The sequence below is a fragment of the Hevea brasiliensis genome, chromosome 15 (assembly GCF_030052815.1).
Source record: "Hevea brasiliensis isolate MT/VB/25A 57/8 chromosome 15, ASM3005281v1, whole genome shotgun sequence".
In the NCBI taxonomy this organism is placed as follows: Eukaryota; Viridiplantae; Streptophyta; class Magnoliopsida; order Malpighiales; family Euphorbiaceae; genus Hevea; species Hevea brasiliensis.
The window spans coordinates 75920959-75944973 of NC_079507.1; the positions used below are offsets into that span (position 1 = coordinate 75920959).

General features: G+C 34.6%; 2 protein-coding genes across 3 annotated transcripts; both read left to right on the plus strand.

Moving 5' to 3' along the window:
• The first annotated feature begins 3786 nt into the window (after positions 1–3786).
• Positions 3787–20545, plus strand: LOC110632954 (uncharacterized). Of its 2 annotated transcripts, XM_021781358.2 has the most exons (25): positions 3799–3975; positions 4143–4199; positions 6056–6136; positions 6285–6384; positions 6513–6597; positions 6683–6732; positions 8678–8757; positions 9054–9113; positions 9984–10083; positions 10189–10266; positions 13821–13888; positions 14502–14570; positions 14652–14729; positions 14848–14943; positions 15776–15846; positions 15961–16038; positions 16185–16278; positions 16663–16767; positions 17382–17599; positions 17692–17806; positions 18646–18777; positions 18863–18970; positions 19048–19157; positions 19234–19329; positions 19419–20545. In XM_021781358.2, exons 1-25 carry the CDS (start codon positions 3970–3972, stop codon positions 19945–19947), a joined length of 2664 nt encoding a protein of 887 aa, XP_021637050.2. In that variant the 5' UTR covers positions 3799–3969; the 3' UTR covers positions 19948–20545. The 2 variants fall into 2 exon arrangements, 1 of the variants encoding a protein (XP_021637050.2); XR_009144191.1 differs by lacking the exons at positions 17692–17806; positions 18646–18777; positions 18863–18970; ... (1 more) ...; positions 19234–19329; positions 19419–20545 and having other exon boundaries at positions 3787–3975; positions 16190–16278; positions 17382–17421.
• Positions 20546–21188: 643 nt separating this feature from the next.
• LOC110632946 (outer envelope pore protein 16-2, chloroplastic) lies at positions 21189–22973 on the plus strand. Its single transcript, XM_021781333.2, has 7 exons — positions 21189–21571; positions 21644–21695; positions 21770–21856; positions 22004–22035; positions 22162–22195; positions 22315–22382; positions 22626–22973. Exons 1-7 carry the CDS (start codon positions 21461–21463, stop codon positions 22767–22769), a joined length of 528 nt encoding a protein of 175 aa, XP_021637025.2. The 5' UTR covers positions 21189–21460; the 3' UTR covers positions 22770–22973.
• Positions 22974–24015: the final 1042 nt, after the last annotated feature.

The window sequence follows — 24015 nt, forward strand, 5'->3', positions numbered from 1 at the left end:
AATCTCAATTGCTCTTGGGCATGAGAAAAAAGTATAATGAGTGGATTCAAGTTCTCTGCAAAAATCACATTCATTTGGATGGTGAGGGAGGCGCTGATTGATTAACACTTTAGTAGGCAGTTTCTCCTTTAATAGAGATCTTTTTAGGAATTGGCAATTTCCAAATTTTCTTCCAAAGCTGAGACAAGTGATATTGAGTATTTGGACCAGGACCAGCAGAATTCTCACTAACATGCAACATTAGATCCCTCGCCACTTGATAGCCTGACTTAACTTCATAGCTACCATGTCTTGTAAAGTGCCATACTAATCGGTCTTGTTGCTTGAACATGGAAACTGGGATAGCCATGATGTTTTGGACATCCTCTTCCACAAAATTACCTGTGAGACTTCTTTCATCCCACTGAGAGCCATTATGATTCAACAATTGAGAGACCTAAACTACTGATTCATCATAATGCGATCTCACTCTTGGAGGGGAAGGAAGGAACTGGGTACCAAACATCTTATTTGCATATGACCAATCTCCCATCTTCTATACTCCATCTTAGTCCTTTTGTGAGGATATGCCTACCCCAAACAATGCTACGCCAACCCCGTGAAGGTCTTCTTCCAATATTAGCCTACATAAAACAATGGTGAGGAAAATATTTCCCTTCGAGAATTCTGGCCATAAGAGATTGAGGGTTATGACACGAATTTGAAAAAGTTTGAATGTCATGTTAATATCATCTACCTACTAAGTAATCCTTCCCTACATATCTTTTAATATGTTTATCAATTTCTATAAATCAAGTTTAAACAAAATTTTCCCATGATTTATTTAAGATATATAAATTGATGTGGTTAACATCCAATGATAAGAGAAGTATACAAACTAGCATTTGAATTTTATCTCCAAAATTTGGTGATACTCTTAATTTTATGTGACTTATCAGATAATTACATTTTTACCCCAAAAACGTCTTATTATCCATATTGTTCTCATTTCCTCTCTTTAATCTTTTCTTTGTATAGCTACGAATGAATATTTTCATTTATAACAACTCCTCTCATTTCCTTTTTATTAATTTTTTTTAGTAACTTTCATATATGTACATTTATAATAAAATTTGAGTATATATTATTAATTTATTAGTTTTGGTATATCTTAAATTTGTGCAATTTGTTTATTAATCAATTTATATGTCACATAAATGCTATTGAATTTTTTAAATTTTTTAAATTTTGTTTATAAGCCGTTAAAAAAAATCTTTTAATAATATTATTTATATTTAATGAGTGGTTTTGATAATTATATTTTTAATTACTGATCATGAAACTTGAAAACATAAGGTTTCCGATTAATTCTTTTGGCAGGTAATGAACTTTTTTATTTACCAAATCACTGGATCAGTTCCTTGGCTCAGATAAAAAAAAAAAATCCGTTCCTTGACTCTACAGAGCACGCAGCCCATCTGTCTCAAGTCCCATTTACACCCTGTTTGCATAGGAAAAAAAAAAATTGGGATTGATATTTTTTTATTTAAAAATAAAAAAAATAATGAGAGGAGAAAAATAATTTTTATTATTTTTATTATTTTTTTATAATTAAAAAAAATAAAAATATGAGATTATAAATTAAAATTATAAAATTATTATTTTAAAATTTTTTTTAATATATAAAATAAAATTATAAATTTATTTTTTTTTTATCCTTTATTTTTTACTCTTTCTATCAAAATAAAAAATAATAATTTTATTTTTCTTCCCCCTAAAAGATTTCCCAAACGGGGTGCTAGTGTAGCTGCTAAAACTGACATCGCAGCTCTGTTAGGATTGTTGTGGCTGTGCTAGTATAAATATAGAAATTGAACTGTGATTTGAATATCAATCAATTCAATCTATCTCTAAATTCTCACTTTCCCTTTCCCTCTACTTCTCAATCTCTATCTGTCTCTTCTTCTTCTTCCTTCTCTGATCTGCCTTCTTCCTTTCTTCCCCCTTTCTTCTATTTTATTCTCCCTTTCTTCTGTTTTCTGTTTGGGTTGTGGCTCTGCCACAACAATTGGTATCAGAGCAACAAGATCCAGAGGACCCAACCATCGCAGAGCTTGCGAATTTGAAGTTGGCGAAGAAAAAAAAGCAAACCATGGAAGATTCTGGGATCCAGATTCTTGCAGACCACATGCAATCTTTGGAGCAGAAGTTTCAAGATGTGATCCAAGAAATGCGTAATCTCAATCAGGAAATGCATTTCAAGATTGAGAGTCATACAAAGAGGTTGGAGGATTTGATAATGGAGAAGCATGGAAAAAGTCGAAAAGAATTGAATCGCAAGTTTGATAAGTTGTTGGAGATGATTCGAGCTTTGAAGTCGAGGGGAAATGAACCTGTGCTTCCAACTGTTCGTCAGGTAATCTCGGAACTCAATTCGAATGTGAATGGAACTAGCGGTATTTTGCCTTACCGAATTCTGGGGTTAGAGAAGCTGGGGATTCAGGTAGTGAGCAACTAATATTGATTCTGGATTCAAGGACGTTGATGAACAGAAATTTGAAGAAAAAATTAACATACTTGTTGCCGTTAAATCTGATGAAATTCTTGAGAATGATCATGGAGTGTTGGATAAATTTGATTTTACTCAAGAAACTTTACGTCAGAATTTTTTATTGTTGATGAGTTTGTTCTTGGTATGGGGAGAAATGAACCAGTGAAAGGAAGTTGTGAAAGAAGCCATAAGTGTTGTGGAGGATGTGGTTTGGAATTGCAATTGAATGATCATTTAGAAGACGGGTTTGAAATGTGAAGAAGGCAAAGGAAGAAGATGAATTTGTCCATATAAGACCTCTGCCATGAGGGTGTTTGAAAAAATGACTATGCCTCCCTTGAAGTTGTAGTGTTTAGATTCAGCAATTATCAGAAAAGAGGACATGATGGAGCAGCAGACTGCGAATTTTGTTTTTCAATCTCAGTTCATCCTTGTCCTCAAGGATGATCTTGGTAATGTTAGGATTATTGTAGTTGAGCTAATATAAATATAAAAAGTGAGTTGTAATTTGGATATCAATCAAATAATACAAAGAATTCAATCTTTCTCTAAATTCTCTCTCTCTCTTTCCCTCTGCCTCTCAATCTCTCTCTGTCTCTTCTTCGCCTTCTTTTCTCTCCCCTCCCCACCTCCTCCTCTCTCTTTCCTCTGTTTTCTTTTTGGAATGTGGCTCCGCTACAAGCTCCAGCTTTTAGAAAGCCACTGCTGTTGCCACGCACATCCTAGTGTCTCTGCGCGAAAGGACTAAAAGAGCCTCTTCTTTCCAAATTGCCACATTCCAACAAGTAACGACAACTAACCAATTACCTGATGCCACGTGGAATCCACCTTTGACTTGGACTCTTGTCACCGGCCTCAATCTTACTCATCCAGGTACATAACAGTCCACGGACTAAGGTCACACTGCTGGTGCAATACTGTTTCGTGCTACCTCAGTTCACGTGTCTGTCTGTTCTTAATGATTGGGTGAGCTTTCACCGTCCTTCCCCAGAGCTAGTGTATGCGCGAACCAGAGCACTAGCGAGTGAATCGTATTTACACGTGTTGTATTACTCCGCTAATCAGAGGAATCTTTGTGCGTTTTCTAGGCACAGTTGGGTAAGGGACCCACGACAAAAGAGAACCCACACTAACGCCTTCGTGATTGGATGGCGAAAAGAAAGGGCGTGGATATGCGAAGAAGGTCGTAATGGTCATTCCGTAATTGCAAGAAAATTTGAGGGCATTTAAACTAAATTCATTTTTCCTACCAATTAACCAATTTGTACATGATGTTTAGCATATTTTGCTTTTTTTGAGATTTTTTTCCTCACTTTTTCCCTTTCTCTTATCGACGGGCGTGGCAAGACACTTGCGCAGAAAAGAATAAAAAGGAAAAAGAGAGAAAAAAATTGGGAAAGAGGGAGAGAGAGAAATCGAAGGTTCACTTCGCTACGTCAATGGCGGTTAGGGTTTTCTATTGATCCCCCAACCTCAATCTCTTACTTTTTCATTTATCCTCTCCTTATATCTCTCCTTTTTCGTAAAACCCTAATTTTAACGTCATTATAACTAATTATTGTTGCAATTAAAATCCTCGGGGATTTTGGGGTTTCCTGTCTGGGTCGTGAAGCGAGGAGCTGACATGGGCGCGCAAGAGAAATCGCAAGCGAACTCCAATTCGATGCAGGTTAGTCAATTAGCATGGCTGTGGAAGGCTTTCGTATTATTTTGCCCTCTCGTTTGTGCCCTAGAATTACTAGCTAGTGGTTTTGAAGCGGGAGTTCACTTCTAAATTAAGGTTTCTTTCTTTTTTTTTTTTTTTAATTTTCTTGGTGTTATTTAATCTACTGTTTCATTCTGTTATTGAGGAAAGTTCTAGTGTGATTGGTGTAACTCAATTGCATTAGGCTTTTCTGTGCCATTAATATTTCTCAAAATAAAATATTATTTGTAGTTGGTTTATTAATTTGTGTTAAGCGCTAAGTTTGTGGGACTGTGAAGTGTGAAGCTGGTAAACCAGTAGTGGAGATCTTTTCAGTTGGTGTTGCTGAATTATCTTGTTCTTGGAGATGTATTTTGACAAAAGGTTCTATTATATGTTGTAAATAGAGTTTAATGGTGTCGGTATAAAGATGTTTCAGAGTTGACATTATGTTCCCATCGCAGTTTATGCGATTCAGGTGTTTGATAGAAGCACTATATATGCTAGAGGATGCAGATCTCCCCTTCCTCCTTCCTCCTTTTTTTTGTTTTTTTCTCCTTCTGCTTGGAGAATGTTTAAGAGCGGGGTTTTAGTCTGTTTTATGATTTTCTATGATCTGAGGGATGGTAAGACTGATTCCATTAGTAAGACTGATTCCACTAGTAAGACTGATTCCATTAGTAGAATTATCTGTACCATATATTAAAATATTATAGCTCGAGTTTTGGAAGCATTTGGGCCGAGACTTGTGGGAGTTTGAAAGAAAGTATTTTTGACATTTGAAGTTTATTTAATCATGGGACTGGGGGTTGATGGACGGTTTTGGTTTTCTTTGCTTATAGCCAGTTAGATCAATCTTGGTCTTTGTTGCTATATTGGTGATTGAGGACTTCGAACTTTGAGGTGTTAACTGTTGTTGTTTTGTTGGTGGACGAGTCGCTGGTTCTTAAGTTTCCCTATAAAATGACAATTTAGTGTCGAATGCATGTTATGAATGGCAACCATTGTTTTTCAGTTTTTTTTTTTAATCACTTCCTTTCCTTCTTTATATGGCATTTTATGTTATCACATGAGTTGCATCACATGACTGTGTTTGGACTGAATTAGAATAAACTATAAAATGACATTTTATTTAGTGACATGGATGAGTGATATGATTAATAATTCTAAAATTCTGTAATCAACCAATGGTGTATGTTACGGGCAAACTTAATTGTTGTCAAGCTTATTTACTGTAGAAAGCACTCATTGCAATTGGTCATGCTATTTCTGTTTCTCAATAGCTACTCTGCTTTTGCATCTTATATGTCCCTATAGTTATTGAAGGTGCAAGTCAGTCTTGGAGCCTTGGCCTAAGTTCTAGGTGTGCACGAAAGAGGTATTGTAGTGTTGATGCATGGAAATGTTGGTATTTAGCAACTGCACAGGCCTATTGTCGCACTTCACCTCCACCTATCTTGCTTTACTCTTGCAGTTGTCATTCTCCTCACTTTCACCATATACAACCGCATCTAGGCATCTAAAGTTATAATATCTTGTATTTGTAAGCATTTTGTTTTTTCATTATGCATGAGTGTTTGCATGATCATGATAAGTTGGCTTAATTCTATTATGATTTATGAAGATCGAGTTGTATTTGACCCACATATGCTTCATTAGTCTTGTTACGATTCTGGCATTACAGTTATTTTATCCTTGTTTTTATTTTTGCATGTTCTTCTGTAATAAAGTTGAAAGCTATGATTTTCTTTGCTTATTATGGTGCTTAAGGCCTAATTTTTTCCACCTTAAAATGTTTAGTAACAGTTTTTAGTAATAATAGTGGTTTTATTGAATTGCAGAGGGTGAAGGTCTACCGTCTAAATGAAGATGGTAAATGGGATGACCAAGGGACTGGGCATGTTACTGTTGACTATTTGGAGGTCTGTTCAATTCTCTGACTGGATTCTTTATTTTTCTATTAATCCTACTGAATTTCAGGTTTAAGTAAAAGAATTAATACAGTAATTCTTATAAAAAAGCTTAATTAAAATATGTACTGCAATTTGAAGTGTAAATGTTATTGAGCAGAGATCAGAAGAGCTGGGCTTGTTTGTTATTGATGAAGAAGACAATGAAACATTGCTTCTGCATCGTATCATACCAGATGACATTTACAGAAAACAAGAAGGTATTAGAGTGTTTCACAAATGGCTTGCTATGATTCCATATTTTCAGTATCGCTGGCTAATACCATATGTGCAGTTCTCTTGATTTGTGGAGATTGATCAAATGATTTCTTTGTTTTAAAATTTTCAGATACAATAATCTCATGGAGAGATCCAGAATATTCTACAGAATTAGCACTGAGCTTTCAGGAGACAACAGGGTGTTCTTATATATGGTAACAACTTATGTTTTTCATATTCTTGTTTTCCTTGATTATTATCCAATATCATCTGATGCTGAACGTGCCTGTTTTTGTTCAGGGACCATATCTGTAATGTGCAAAGAAGTCTTCAGTTTAGTACTCTTAACAGTAAGTATTGACATTCAGTTAAAACCATCATTTTCATATTTTTTTTCTTGGAACCACTTACCTGGATTGCAAAGTTGGATTCTAGTTTGCAATGAAACCTTCTATCATCTGGAGTAAGCCTATGGTGTTGGGTATTTTGTGCTTATAGTCCATGCTTGCTTGTCGTTATTTTGTAAACCTTGTGTTTTTGCTGTAAATAAGACCAGCGGCTATCTATACTAATTTAAATAGTCTGGATTCTCGTTTCGCTTTCCATTTTTACATGTGAACCTTGAGTTTAACATAATAAATTGCAATTATAGCTGGAAATCTGGATCCATGGGCATAAACGATGGAATTGAATTAGTTAATTGTATTAGGTTGGGAATGAAAAACTGATAGTTATTAAAGGCATGCCTCAAGCTCAAGATTCATTAGGCTCCAATCCTGGTGCCTTATTCACCTAGGTGTGCGCCTTGTTCCAAACTCAAGGCTCTAGAAAGGCACGCCTTCTCTATTTTCACCTTCGGTGAGCACTTCTATTGGCAAAAAAGATTACCACTCAACTCGAAATTTGTTGATTTATGAAAATCCTATATTGATGTACTATGAAGTTGCAATAACTAGTTACCAAAATCTCATCAAACCAACACACCCAGGATTGCAAACCTCCTATATTTCCATTTTCAACACTACCACTCTTTTGTTATCTTTTCAAAAAAAAAAAAAAAAAGAGTTACATCTATGCCTATTTTAAGATCTATGCCAAAGAAAAAAGGAAAAACATCATCTGCTAACTTGAGAAGTAATGCTTCTTTAGTTCTTAGAGATAAGGGAGATGATGGAGATATTATTTTGAAGATGAGTATCAAGAGGATGAAGGTGTAGAAGAAGATTATAATGCTACTATTTATGAATATTGAAATAGTTTTGGGACATTGAAAGACTATTCAAGTTTCAATATGTAAGCGTCTAAACTTTTAGTAGTTTATTTTTATTTTATTTGGATTCAAAATTATTATTACTTGAATGCTAATTAGTTATTATTATTTTTAGTTTTATGTTATTTGGAGTTTGACGGAATATTCATATTTATTTGACTTTTATGGATTTTTTTTTTAATTTTTGCGCCTCACCTTACTCGGGCGTGCATTTGCGCCTTGCGCCTAGGCTCCAGCTCTCCTTGGCGCTTTAATGTGCCTTGAGCCTTTAATAACTACGGAAAAACAAACTAAAGTCAATGAAATCTCACGTGATATTACCGGTAAGGCACTAAATCAACTTTTATGGATACATACACTTCCAATCCTGTTGCTAAACATATGAAGTGCTTGTGCCTCCTATACTATCAACTCCTGCATCTTAACAATGAGAGAAGTGGTTTATGCATCATATCACCAGTTGGGTTCTTATCTCATTCCCTATATTCCTCAAGTGTGACAAAATCCAAATATGCACAACTTAGTTGTTCTCTGTTAGCATCTTCTTGCAGTAACCCATATATTTTGTTGGCAAAAGAGAAAAATGATTCTGGCATATGTAGATGAAGTGAGACTCTGAGTGTTTGAGTGAAATGATGATTCAATATATGATTTTACATAATTCTCTTTCTTTCTTTCTTTTTTTTTTTTTTTTTGCATCCACAGTTACAATTGTCCTTAGCTGTTTATCTTTTTATGGGTTTGAGAATTTGAGATAGACTTCTTAAGGAGCTTGAGAATCTGTACTTAAAGTTTCACTGGCAGTTGAACAATATTGTTTTTCTCTGTGTATACATTTATAATATCCTAAAAGTTATTCATTGTTTTGGGACTACCATTTTCAGCCGCCGCAAGTAGGAAAATTTATGCTTGATATTTGTGTATGTTGACATGATTATTTTATGTGGTCTAGTGTCATGTGCTATTGTTTAGTCTATGGAGTAGTTACAGGTATTTTTTGATACCCTTCCTTTTCATTTTTGCAGATGAGACATTTCACAGCATGAACAGCGAGTTGAGGGAGTTACCTGCAGTTGAACTTTCCACACTTCCTTTGATACTTAAGGTTTGATGGGTGATATACTTTTCATATTTCATTTTGTGTTATAGTTCTCTCTGTCTCTGTCTCTGATCTCCTCAAGGTACATGTTGTATGCAGTCACTTATCTGTGTTTAGTTCTGGGTTTTGTGATGGATTTCACTATTTGCTCCAGAATATAATGTTGTCATATTTTTGTTTCTCTTGTTTTCTTCCTTGAAATAATATAATTCATGCTTTCTTTATCATGTATTGATTTGTGTGTGGACCTATTCATACTTGTTGATGATTGTTTAATTGACTTGAATGTTTTCTTCTTTCAGACTGTGTCTGAGTGTGGAATTACTGATCAGATGAGGTTGACTGAACTTATATTGAATGATGTAAGCTTCATGTTTATTCTTTCTTTACCATATTTTGTTGATTGGACAATATTGTTCTCCCTTGTTTGATTTAACTTCATGATATACTGTGAATGAATTTAAAGTAGGTCCTAGACAATTTTTTTTCTTAAAAAACCTTATTTATTTGCACAAATATCCCTGTAGGTTTGTAGGTGCTGGTTGCTTGATATTATTAATGAATATTCCAATCAAATTCTATAAATTTTAGATGTATTGCTTAAAAAAATAGAAACGAGAGAGGTTCATTCTTTCAAATAATAGTGTAAATCAAAGAAACTAATAATGGGCCAATGGCCTTAGATGTGTATGCTTTTGAAATTTTAGCTGTGGAATTTTTCTTCCTTTCTTAACCATACATGTCTTGTAATGCCAAACGAAATTGTAAAATTTAACACTTTGTACAATGTTGCGATGATGATTCTTGTATTGTTTAATTGTTGAGTATGCATCTTTAATAAATGAGGTGATCTGTGTTAATAATTATATGGTGTATTTTTGCAAAATGTGAATCATTCTAGATATTTACTGATAGGGAGTGAAAAGTTACTGATTATAGGTTCCATGGCTTGGGAAGTTTTGTTAATATGTTTTGAACTAGGCAACCTGTTCAGAGAAATTATTGTTTGGGTCTGTCAACTTTATGTATTTCTAATTAATGCAAGGTAAATTTATAGGTAAAAGATAAGTTACATTTGAGGACTGATAATCCTTTTTCTTTGGCGCATTTTTCTATTTGTTTGTTATTTGCTTTTAATTTTATTTTTCTTTCATGTGTGTGTGTGTGTGGACACGCAAAGTTTGTAGTTTTTGAATGGTTGATACTGAGTAAAATTTCTTCTCCTAATGCAGCAAGGTTTCTTCCACAAGCTGATGGACCTTTTTAGAATCTGTGAAGATCTTGAAAATATTGATGGTCTTCACATGATATTCAAAATAGTCAGAGGAATCAGTCCGTGCCCATTTGAATCCCAGTTGTTCTTGTCATTCTTTTTATGCTGCTTGTTTTTTTGCCCTACATCAATTTTTTCTAAAATCTTTCCTTTCTTTGTTGCAGTTTTGCTCAATAGTCCTCAAATCTTTGATAAAATATTTGGAGATGAGTTGATCATGGACGTTATTGGTTCACTTGAGTGTAAGAGCTCTTCTAATTTTTAGTTTGTAAATCCAATGTTAACCTTTTGTATAACTGTAATTGAATGGAAATTTGATAACTAGCACATTTACCTATGATGATTGCATATGTGACTACCCTTAGTCATTGCATTATATGTGATATCTTTATAGCGAATCCAATACAGTTTAGTCAATAGCAATCTTTTTATGCCTTTGATTTGTTTTATTTATTTCGTTTCATTTGGTGTTTTCAATATTTTTTTGATTAGTGGTTTACAAACTGTGGTTTACCGGAAAGGAGATAAATAAGAACGGAGTGGGCATAATCATAGATAGGACATTGAAAGACGCTATAATAGCTGTGAAAAGAGTAGGAGATAGAATTATACTAGTAAAGCTAGTACTAGAAGGAAAAACAATAAATGTAGTCAGTGTTTATGCCCCATAAATAGGACTAGATAATGAGAGTAAACAAAGGTTTTGGGAAGATATGGATGATTTAATGCAAAGCATACCGAATGAAGAGAATATTTTCATTGGTGGAGATTTCAATGGGCATGTAGGAAGTGATATGCAAGGCTATGAGAATGTTCATGGAGGTTTTGGTTTTGGCAGTCGAAATGAGGAGGGAAAAAACATCCTGGATTTGCTATGGCATACGACCTAATACTAGCAAATACCTACTTTATAAAAAAAGAGTCACATGTAGTGACTTTCAAAAGTGGGCAACATAGAAGTCAAATCGACTTCCTCTTAATCAGGAAGACAAATAGAGCTCTATGCAAGGATTGCAAGGTCATTCCAAGAGAGGTTTTAACAAGTCAACATTGGTTAGTGGTCTTAGATGTCAAGTTTAGGAACAATTCAAGTAAGGTCAGAAGAAATAGTGTAGCTTGGACAAAGTGGTGGGAGTTCAAAGGAGTAAAGCAAGTGAAGTTAAAAAATTAGCTTCTTGAGTCCGAAGCGTGGAAGCTGAATATGGAGGCCAATGATATGTGGATACAGATGGCATCAAAGATTAGAGAAGTAGCTAGAAAAGTACTTGGAGAGTGTAAAGGACATGGACCGTCCTTAAAAGAGAGATGGTGGTGGAATGAGTAAGTACAAAAGACAGTGAAGAGAAAAAGAGAATGGTATAAGAAATTACCTAAATGTGATAATAATGAGGCATATGAACAGTACAAGATAGCAAAGAAAAAGGCAAAAAATACAATTAGTCAAGCAAGAGCACAGGCCTTTGAAAAATAATATGAGATACTTGGAATCTAAACAATGGGAGAAAGATATTTATAGATTAGCAAGGAAGAGAGAGAAAATGTCAAGATCTTAATCAAGTTAGGTGCATTAAGGATAAAGAAGGAAAAATATTGGTGAAAGATGAGGACATTAAAGAAAGATGTAGAAATTATTTTAATGATCTCTTTAATGATAGTCAAAATGGTAATAGTGTGAATATAGACTATAGAACGATAGAAAAGAATGTGAATTATACTAGAAGGATTAGATCTTTAGAAGTAAAGGAAACACTTAAGAGAATAAAAGTGGGTAAAGCCTGTGGACTCGATGGAATACCAATTGAAGTGTGGAAGTTTTTGGGAGATATGGGAGTGGCATGGTTAACTAAATTATTTAATAAGATTCTAAATTCAAAGAAAATGCCTGATGAATCGAGGAGGAGTATTTTAGTACTTATTTTTAAAAATAAGGGAGACATACAGAGTTGCTTGAACTATAGGGGAATTAAACTCATGAACCATACTATGAAGTTGTGGGAGAGAGTTGTGGAGCATCGACTACGTCTTGATACTTCTATCTCTCTCAATCAATTTGGCTTCATGCCTGGTCGTTCAACTATGGAAGCGATCTTTCTCATTAGAAACTTGATGGAGAAATATAGAGATGTGAAGAAAGATCTACACATGGTTTTTATTGATTTGGAAAAGGCTTATGATAGTGCTCCAAAAGATGTCTTATGGAGTGTGTTAGAACAAAAGAGGGTATCTATTAGGTACATACAAGTATTGAAAGATATGTATGAAGGAGCAACTACTATTGTGCGCACAGTGGGAGAGGACACGAGAGATTTTCCGATCTCAATTGGATTACACCAAGGGTCAGCTATAAGCTTTTACCCTTTTACATTAGTTTTAAATGAATTGACGAAACATATACAAGAGAGTATTCCTTGGTGCATGATGTTTGCGGATGATATTGTTTTGATAGATGAGACGCGAGAAGGAGTCAATAAAAAGTTAGAGTTTTGGAGAAGTACTCCAGAGTCAAAGGGTTTTAAGTTAAGTAGAACGATTACAGAATACATGCATTGCAAGTTTAGTGAAGGCCAAACTGGTGATAGGGAAGGAGTTAGTTTGGATGGAGTGGTACTGTCACAAAGTAATCACTTTAAATATCTCGGCTTAGTCCTTCAAGTAGATGGGGGATGTGAGGAGGATGTTAGTCATAGGATTAAAGCCGAATGGTTGAAGTGGAGACGTGCCACGGGAGTTTTATGTGATCACAAGATTTTTAATAAGTTGAAAGGAAAATTTTACCGTACAGCCATACGACCGGCTATGTTGTATGGTAGTGAGTGTTGGGCACTGAAGGAGTCGTATGTATCTAAGATAAGAGTTGCAGATATGAGAATGTTAAGGTGGATGAGTGACCATATTAGACTAGATAAAGTCCGTAATGAGAGTATTAGAGAAAAGGTAGGAGTGGTGCCAATTGAGGATAAGTTGAGAGAAGGGAGATTGGGGTGGTTTGGTCATGTGTAGCGTAGACATACGGAGGCTCTAGTTAGACAAGTAGAGCATATTAGGTTAGATGATAGAAAGAAAAAAATGGGTAGACCTAAATTGACTTGGAGGAGAGTAGTACAACATGACCTAGAAGCATTACAAATTTTTGAGGATTTAACCCAAAATCGTTTAGAGTGTAGAAAGCGAATCCATATAGCCGACCTCAAAAGCTAAGTTGAGGTCTATGATTGTTTAATTGCTATGCTATTCATTCATAGACAACTTCTTGGTTCCACTCTGCCTCAGATCAATGTGCACTGAATTTGTAGGGCAAATTCTTCAAAATATGAATCATAATCATTGTAGTCATAATGTCTTGTTCCATTTTTTAATATCAGACTATCAGTGACAGTGTGTAAATTGTGTCATAGTTGATGTTTTGATACCTGGACTATTAATTGTTAATGAGACGCATAATTAAGATCATATATATATATATATATATATATATATTATTGGTGTGGATAGCTGAAAGAATAAAAATTCTGTTTGCTTTTGTGTGCGTCGTAATTTTTTTTTTGAGCTGCGAATCCTACTGGCTTGAATCATGAATTGGTTTTAATGTTTGTAGTTATATATTGGATTAAAATAGTTTCTTTACATTTCTGATTTCTGATTTATTTTAATTAAAATAATGTGCATGCTGTGTTAATCACATTTTTCTGCGCATACTGGGGCTCTTGGTAAATAGTTGATAATTCACAAAATAATCCTCATCATGACTAATATTTGATGATGATGATGATTACATGCCATAAAATTTTGTTTTCAGATGACCCTGAGGTTCTGCATGCCCAACATCATCGTAATTTTCTGAAAGAGCATGTTGTTTTCAAGGAGGTAACTGGTTTCTCATTTCCTTTTAGGCTGGGTGTGGGGTATTGCTGGTAGGGGTGCTCATGGTTCCATTTTTCAAACTGAACAGTATCTCAGTTCAACAGTTGGAGAAGCCAAAGTGTTCTGTGAACTTCTTAACTGGTGTCTTTGTTATCTAATCTACCAGTTTTTGGAACCAAGTTTTTGGTATGCAAGGACATTAAGTGTTCACTTGAAAATTGAAAAAAAGGGCCCTAGTTGGCCAAGGGTAAAATGGATGAAAAATACCCAAGTAACTATTTGGACCTGGACTGTTAAAGGGGTTCCACTGTTATGAGTAAGGGATATAACCAACTCTACTAGAATTAAACCGCATAAATGATTTGTGGTCTATATATTAGTTTGGTTGCTAACTGGCAGATTTAACCCCACACACAAGAAAAAATAAAAAAACCTAACCTAGTGGTTTGGTTGATCACTTTTTTTCTTTTTTGGTTTGGTTTTTGGTTTTATTTCAGTTTTCAAGTTTCTCTGTTCTTTTTATCACCCCTAATTGCAGGATGGGGGTAGGAGATGTATTTACTGAAAGAAGTCATTTCTTGTTGCTGACATGCGTTCATTTCTTCAATGTTTTAAGGCCATACCAATCAAAGATCCTATTGTCCTTTCAAAAATACACCAAACATACAGAGTTGGCTATTTGAAGGTTTGGATCTTGAATGCCGTAATTTCTAGTGGTTGCTTTCCTTTTTATTGGGGAATTCTAACCTTCTGATATCTGTTTTAGGATGTTGTTTTGGCTAGAGTGTTGGATGAGGCTACAGTTGCAAATCTTAATTCCATAATTCATGCAAATAATGCAGTTGTAAGATTATGAAAACTCATTATCTATACTTTGTAGGTCTATATTATTTTCATTTCTAATTGGGCTACATTTTGTCATATACATTATTTGTACATCTAACTTCTGTGTTATCTTCTAGGTTGTTACCTTGTTAAAGGATGACAGTACTTTTATTCAGGAATTATTTGCAAGGTTGAGGTCCCCAAATACAACTGCAGAATCAAAGAAAAATTTGGTAAGTGTAGACATCTAATGAATTATATGCTTTCTATCTGTCAGCGTTACAGTGACAGTGTTCTACTTATGAGATCTCTTATCTGTGTTCTCATTTTTACTTTTTAATTTTTTTGTTGATTGAATTAAATATCATGAAGTTCTCGATTGTTTATATTTTCAACCATTTAAATATTGGTCTGGGTAGATGCGTAATAATTTTCTCATTTTATTGTGGAGTCGTATGAACTGTTCAAACATCTTGATTGGATTTTGGGCACTGGTATTCATGTCCCCTGTCATTCTCAATGAACATGAGTTTTAAGAAATCGTTGTCATCATTTATGTTTTTATCCTCCATTATTAAATTAATGCTGGGATGTAATAACTCATCAACTTTGTCAGGGTGAGCATTGGAGATCAATTCTGCTTTCTTTTTGAATATTTATGTGCTAGGAAACGGTAAAATGTCTTTTCTTGAGAACGTCCTTTGGGAAATAAATTTATCTTTTGATTAGTGTTATAGATCGTTTTTGCCCAGTTCTAGGTTTGGGTCCTTTTGATGATTAGACATATGAATTTCAATTCCAAGGTCAGAGGGGTAAAGGTCAAAATACACTGAATACAATAATATTATTGATTACAGAACAGTAATTCAAACATGCTACTGTTAGATTTGTGTCGTCTCTCAGTACACTAGTGTATTTCATGATACTGATACCTCGTAAAGGGTACAGGTTTGTGGCTAGCTTTTCATGATGTGTTTTCCTGGTGCTCTTTTTTCTCTCCTCCCCCCCCCCCCCCCTCCCCGTCTTCTTCTTCTTCCTCTCGTTCCCTCCCCTCCATCAAAATAGGTATATTTCCTACTCGACTTTTGTAGTTTAAGCAAGAGCCTGCAGATGGTCCACCAACTCCGGCTGTTCAGGTATGTTTGTGATTTTGGGTGTAGTTTGGCTCAGTACAGTGCAATTTCTTAGTTATTTTGTTTTATTAATGATTTCAATATTGTTTTAAGCGTCAATGTCTCTGATTCATGTAGGGATCTCATGAATGAAGGTATTTTTGACATCATAACAGAAGCTTTGCAGAATCAAGATAAGAAACTTGTATTAACTGGGTAATGGTGACCATTTACTTCATGCCTTTAACATATCAATTTTTTTTTCCATCTTACCTGTGCAATTAAATCTCTCTCTCTCTCTCTTTCTCTCTCTCTTCGTGTGGTTGCTTAACCCTAACTGGAAGTCATTCTTATGGATGCAGGACAGATATCCTTATTCTTTTCTTGAATCAGGATCCAAATCTTTTGCGCTCTTATGTTGTTAGGCAGGAAGGAATTCCACTTCTAGGATTGTTGGTACATACTTCATGAGTTGCAATTCAGTTGTGTGTTCCCACACCCCCACCCCCCACCACCCCCCCTCCTTCCCTTCCCTTCTCCCCCTTTTCTTTTTCTTTCCCCTCTCTCTTCTTTCTCTTTTTAAGTCTACATCCAAGTAGCATCAACTTCGATATTACTTTTGTTTCAATGATGCTACCTACACTAATTCATTGGATATGTCGATGCTACTTGGATGTAGTGGTATTGTACTATTATTTATTAGTATGTGTGCGTGACTTCTTTTTTATTTTTTAGTCTTGATGTCAGTTATTTTTGGTATTCTGTGTGTTTAATCCCGTTCATTTGCAATATGTGAGCATTAATGTTCTATTCAATGAAATAAATATTGTTTACATATAGGTTCAAGGTATGATAACGGATTTTGGAGAGGACATGCACTGCCAGTTTCTTGAAATTCTTCGTAATTTACTGGATTCCTATACATTGTCAGGAGCACATGCACAGGTACCTTTCTTGATAATTTATTCCTATGTGTGTCATTCATTTTTGATCAATTAAGTGTCGTGAATGGTGGAAAAAAGCTTCTATGCGTGCGTCCTAATTATGTTCTGCTGTTTTCTGAGTTTATATTATTATTCTATCATATTGGCTTTTGGTTGTTTTTCTATCTCTTTCTTCTTCATGTATGTCTGGTTACACACAAACACGCACACACTCCCACTCTTGTTCGTTCTAATTTCAAATTTTATTCTTAAAAAATTTGCCCTAGGTTTTTGATTCTTGTTAGATATCATGGCCTAGTTCCATGCTGGTATCTCTTTTATTGATGTTAAATGGCATATTATTTACCAACTATTGCATCATGTTTTCATTTATAAAAATGTGGTTAATAAGTTTGAAAATGGATTTGGGTTTCTTTATGCAATTATAGCATTTTTGAATGTTGATATGTGTTTTGTATGTGTTTCAGCTTGCTTGTTAGAAAAACCAGTCAGTTGAACTTCCATGCAAAATTAAATTCCTTTTTTCATGTCTTCCATCTGAGTAATAGTTTACTTGAAGCTCATTTTATTAATAATTGAATGTTATAATGGCATTTGGGTATATGTTCACTGCAGAGAGATAATATTATTGAGATCTTCTATGAGAAGCATTTGGGTCAATTAATTGATGTTATAACGGCATCGTGTCCAGTTGAAGGCATTGCTCAATCAAGTGGTAAATATTCAGGCTCTGGTGGAAGAGATGAAAATCAGAATAGCGTGAAGCCAGAAATACTCTCAAACATTTGTGAATTGCTATGCTTCTGTGTTTTGCACCATCCTTATAGAATAAAGTAAATTTTTGGTTATTTGTTTTTCAATCTTAGTAATCAATTTCCTCCTGCTACTTTTTTGATGTGTAAATGTGACTTTCTTCTGTACGCAGGTGTAACTTTCTCCTTAATAATGTTATAGATAAAGTTATGACACTAACGCTAAGAAGGGAAAAATACCTTGTTGTTGCTGCTGTTCGATTTGTTCGTACCATTCTTTCTCGCCATGTAAGTCACTTTGATGGGATGCACTATTTGACTGATCTTTAATGTGGGAAAATATAGAAATGTGTCACGGATTGTTGACTTATCACACACTATCATCTTATTTTCTGAATTAGAAAATAGCGTTTGCTTTCTCCTATTGCGTTAGTATGCTTCTGTAGGTTTCCTTTATGGATAATTTTTTAGAAATGGCTGTGTACGTGAAAAATTCAAACATGAAACTTACTGGGTTTATGTTTGATAATCAACTTGGGAGGAAATGAAAAAAAAGATGTTGACTTGGGCTTTTATACAATTAGTTTAACTTTGAAAGAATTTTCCATAGTTATTTGAGCTAAATTTTTGCTAATTGGCTCAATTTTTATTCTGCTGGCTCATTTCTTGTTTTTGGCTTGATGGAGGCTTGTGGTTGTGGAAGTTCACCTATTTACCTTACTCTAGCGATTCATCATGGTGTATTTTTACATTTCCTTACATCTAAATTTCACGTAATCTTTTCCCTTAAAGTTCCTTTAAGATGAGTGTTTCTAGTAGGCAGTATCATGTTAATACGCTTGTTATCATTTTTAATTAAATGATTTTCGTTCGACAGATTCTTGTTAGACTAAATGTTTTATAACTTGATTGTATTGCAAATTAGGTGATAAAAGATGAAAATATCAAGTATCTTAGACAAAATAATTTGAATGACATGATAATAATGTGTATTTGATAAATTTTCAACTGACATCATATCTTGAGATATTTATTGTCATTGGAATTTTTGATATGACCCTTGTACTCAAATTGAAAACCTTGGACCAGCATGTTTGTTTAATATATTACGTATATGTCCATCACAGGATGAGCATCTGATAAATCATTTTGTTAAGCACAATCTTCTCAAACCAATTGTAGATGCCTTTGTTGGCAATGGCAACCGTTACAATCTGCTGCACTCTGCAGTTTTAGAGCTTTTCGAGTATATCCGCAAGGTGCCCATGTTATTAATTGCCTATTTTGTTCTTCCATCTTGGATACATTTGGAAGTCCTAATATGTGGAAGCTTGTTTCTTGTAGGAAAACCTGAAATTATTGATCAAGTATATAGTTGATTCATTCTGGAATGAGTTGGTCAAATTTGAGCATTTGGCTTCCATTCAGTCTTTTAAAGTTAAATACGAGCAGGTTATTTTTGCTTATGCCTTTTTCTGTAGTTTAGTGTTGAGTTTATTGTTTCCTAATACCGAGCATTATAATTGCAGTGCCTAGAGAATTGTGCAACAAAAAATAGTGGTAGCACACTGGATCCACGAAGGCGAATTGATGAGCGTGCTCTAGAAAAAGAAGAGGAAGAATACTTCAATGAGGATAGGTATGTTTTGCCTGTATTTGAGCTGAACTTTTGCCAGGACTTTCTCTCATGGCTATTGAATTTGATACATAATCAGTGATGAAGAAGACGCAGCATCTGCATCACATGCCAAAAAAGTTCACCCTCAATCTCTGCTATCCAATGGAGTATCTGCAAGCTATCCGACATTAAGGTATTGTAATTAGATCCTTTAAAATTTTCTGGAAAAAAATATTTGTAAATGGTGTGCCTTATATTTTCATCTTGACGTCTTGGTTCAAGATCTGGTGGACTGGTTGATTACGATGACGATGAGGATGATGAAGACTATAGACCACCACCTAAGAAACAGCTGGAAACCTTAGAAGAAGATGAAGGAACTATGGAGTCCCTTAAGTTGAAGCGCAAATTGCCTTCTAGGGAAAAGGAAGCTGAACCAGTAAAGAAGCAGCGATTAAGTAAACACTCAAAATCAAGGGAGAGTGTATTTGCGTCTTTGTGTTCAACACTGAGCCAGGCAGTGCTACCCAGTAAGAAGGCTGCAAGCTCAGTGCATACAGCTCCTTGCACAGCCGACACAAACAAGGGCTTAGATGAAGACAATGATCAAGAGAAGGAACCTGCTGTTTCTAGGAACTGTTGTGATAATAGCAGCAACTCGGGAGAAGAAAACCATAGGGAGATGGAGCCTGCTGCTTCTAGAAACTGTTCTGATTGCTTACATGGCACATCAGAAGACATACAGTTAAGTGGAGAGGATGGCTCATTAATACCACAAAACTCCCCGGAAATGGCTGTAAAAGGATCATAAGTGATCTTTGAGAATCATGTCATAGCAGTTGATATGTTTGGTTGGCTGTTCTATTTGACTCATAGATGTCACAAATCAGTCCTGGGTTACTAAAGGAACAGCGCACCTAGAAAGAAATGAACCAAGGGATGGTGGGTAAATGCAGTTTATAGCTTTCAACTGATGGTAGGAGAGGATACTGTATAGTGCCACCCAGGGTAAAGAGGAAATACTCGTAGTACGGGGCTGGTGCACCCCTTTCACTAGGTTTTCTGATGTTGAGCCGAGTAAATGGTGTTGTTTTTAAACAATCATCAGCATTAATTTTCCTGTTCACATTTTCTTTTCTTTCATTTTCTTTGTTTTGTCTTCTTACGTCTCCCCTGTTAGTTCCTTGTTAGCCGCGTGAACTGTGAGGAAGGGGCATCAATATATGCCCTGCATAGGTTCCTTTGTTGTTACATTTTTGTGGTGGTGGGTGTGGTTGTAATAGAGAGGAAGGTTTTAGTGATTTGGTCAGAGGTCAAATTTTCTCAATTGTTAGAAATCTCATTTATAGACCAATGTAAAATAGTATTCTAACATGCTGTTACATAATTGGACTGTAGAAATTTGTTTCCATTAGTTTGCATGATCTGTTGAAGCGATTCCAACAATTTTATTGCCGATTTATTAATGCCATAATATATTAATTATCGCGCGAGTCTTTTGTATGTGTTTCTATAGCCTTGAAGTGAATGGAAATCGTATGTGTTACGAAGTGGCGAGTTGCATTTTGTTTAAGATTATTATTGTGATTATGAATCTGTAATCTGTCACTACTACACGAGAAGGATTAGGATCCCTTTTAATGGGAGGATCGTTTTCAAACAACATTCAATTTGTTCGTAATGGATAAACTTTAACAGTGATGGTAACGGTTGAAATGTAATATTATTTAAGTTTAAATTTGAATTTAAGATTATTTATATAAATAATTAATAAAATATAATATATGATTTATAGTAATAATATTTATATATAAATAGTAATTAAATATTTTATAAAATTATTAATTTTAAAAATATAAATTAATAGCAATAAAATTATTGCATGCATTGTAGGGTTCAGAGGCTAATCATACAATAAACTTTACCGACTAAAAAATAGTGTTTTTTTTTTAAATAAAAAATCAAAATTTTCTTTATTTTAAAGCGATAGATCCATATATTTAGAGGGAGGGTACGTGCAGCACGGGGCGAATTGAATAATCTCTAGGTACAAGATGACACACGGTCAAACTGGAAATAGAGATCCGGCCAGGATCCCCCACGTAATTCGCAAACTCGTTTCTGGAGCAGACAGGTAATCAGGGTCTAGGAAACACGTGTCCTTTTCTTTCACCATTTGTTTAAAGGTAAGTTTTTCCCTCTCCAACCTCCATATCTAAGCCAGCCACCGGTTGTTTGGTTTCTGCTTGCATCTCGTCATTTCATTTGGTTGTGATCGTCTCACCTGTAAATGTATTGTTAGAGAGAAAAGTACAGAGCAAAAAATGACCAGTAAATTGCTGGATGAAGTCCGTGGATTCGAAAAGGGTTGCTTCTTCGACCTTGGCCACCCTCTCCTCAATCGCGTCGCTGAGAGCTTTGTCAAAGCCGCTGGCGTACGTATCATACATCCTCTTCATTACTATTTTCATGCCACTCCTTAGCTAAATGATGTTGTTTGATCACAGATTGGAGCAATTCAGTCGGTGTCACGTGAGGCTTATTTCACTGCAATTGAAGGTAACGCTATATTTTGAGTTGATCTTTTTGTCTGTTGATGAAGTTTGATCTCTGGGTTGCAATTTGATGTATAGGCAGTGAACTTGATTCAAGTGGTGTGCCGCCAGAGCTCCCTACCTCTACTGATTCCAAGAAGCGCCACCGATTTCCTGACCTCAGAGGTACGTTTTGGTGTAGCAGCCAGTATTAGCGATTGCTTTGTTTTTTCGCCGCCTTGATAGGATGTTGAAGTTCTTGGTTCAGCGATTCGTTTGGTTCAGTATCCCTGTATTTCCTGCGTCTTATATGCTATATTTTTTGCTTTGCAGGAGAAACTAACAGAAAATCTCTTGAAGCATTGGTGAATTTTGAACCTTCAATTCCATAAATACTTAATTCATAGATTATTTGTTTTACAGGTGAAAAACGCGTAAAAAGAGTTCCGTTTTGTTGCTTTCTCTAACAATATCCTTGTCTTGTCTTTTAGGTGAAGAGCACGGGAAAAGAATCCTTACAGTGGGGTCAGTGTTTGCGACTTGTATTTGTTTACATGTTGACTTTCTCTCTCGTGGGGTTTGTGAAGAATGAATTTGCATCATTGAAATTGTATTTCAGATCACAATTATGAATTATGCTGCAGGACTGGCTGCTGGCATGTATTCAGGTCTTACTTATGGACTAAGAGAGGCTCGTGGAGCTTATGATTGGGTAATTAATGTCTCTTATGGATAACCTACATGCACCTATCATCTCTTGGGATATAGATGACAACAGCTGTTGTAAAAAATAAAATCCTGGAAACTAAAGTGGTGATTTATTTGCAGTGTCTTCGTGGCCATTGTCTTATGCAGTAGAAACATATTGCTCCTAGCTAGTTTTTTCTTCTCTGTTATATTGCGGTGCACATATAATCATTAAGATAATGACATTTTATTGCTTAAATCGATGCAGAAAAATAGTGCAGTGGCTGGAGCCATAACAGGTATGGCATTGGCACTTACAATAGATGATGTTTCCCATAAGCAAATAGTGCAATGTGCGATCACTGGAGCTGCAATTTCCACTGCTGCAAATCTTCTAAGTGGGATATTCTGAAGCCGGAAATGGATCTCAAAACGAGGCTGCTGCTTAATTTCTAGTTTAGTTGATAACATGTTGCTACTTTCTTGAACATGCACTGCCATGGTGATTGAAAGGCTTGAATATTCAACCCCCCCCTCCCCCTGCGTTTTGATCGAAGTCCGAAAATGTTTTATTTGTATACGATTTTTGAATCTAATAAAGTCGCTTAATCTTAAATCTTTCGTTAAAATGTTGAACTTTTGAGCATGTGGTCGACAAGCTTCGACTAGAATATCTATCTGAATAAAGATCAGCACCCTGTTTTCTTCAGCAATATTAGTAACACAATAGTGTACAATAGCCTCTAATGAATCGATGCTTTGTTGGAAAAGAAAATGTATAACAATTAAAAACCAGATGATGCAATTGCAATGTTGTGAGCTACGGCTGCATGTCTTCTACTGCTAGAAGTAATAGCTAAACAACAAAGTAATTTAATTTAAAATGGATATTAATAATAAGAAAAAGAGAGAAAATGATTTGTTGTATATTGGATTTAATTATAAAAATTTAAGATAATTAAATATTTTTTACATTATTTTTTTAATAATATTAAAATATAACTTTTAAAAAAATCAACTTTTCAATTCAAATAAAATTTAAATGTAAAGAATTAATATAAATAAATCACTTTTATCATATTATTATATGTGTTGATCCAGTAAAAATTTTACATAGGGCTTAGCAATTTAATGAAGTTTTACCTTCTTTTGTTGTTTTTTTTCTTCGATGTATATATTTTTTTATATAAAATTATGAGTTTCATTTTTTATAAAAATTTATGTGTAAAGAAATACTTTTTTTTTTAAATACTCCATGACAATCATAAAATGGTTGATATCCAAGAAAATTACATCCATTATGCTCATTCAAACAATCTTTATCTTATTTTAATGGTTAAATATTTAATCACTTTCCAATAAATATTTTATTTTTAGATGATTATGGTAAATATTATATTAAAATTAGATACACTAGCAATGTATTAAAAATAATATATATTTTACAAAATAAATGAAAAAAAAATGTGTTTGTAAATGTGAATAGAAAAAATTGCATTTTAACTCAGTGATATCATATAAGCAAATTCACATGAAATGGTAAATTAATAAACGAGTTATACATAAGTAAAAGTAATTATTAAATTTTGAAAAAACAAAGAAAAACTGTTAGTTACTTGGTAGCTATAATTTTAAAAAGCCTACCTACTTATGTATAT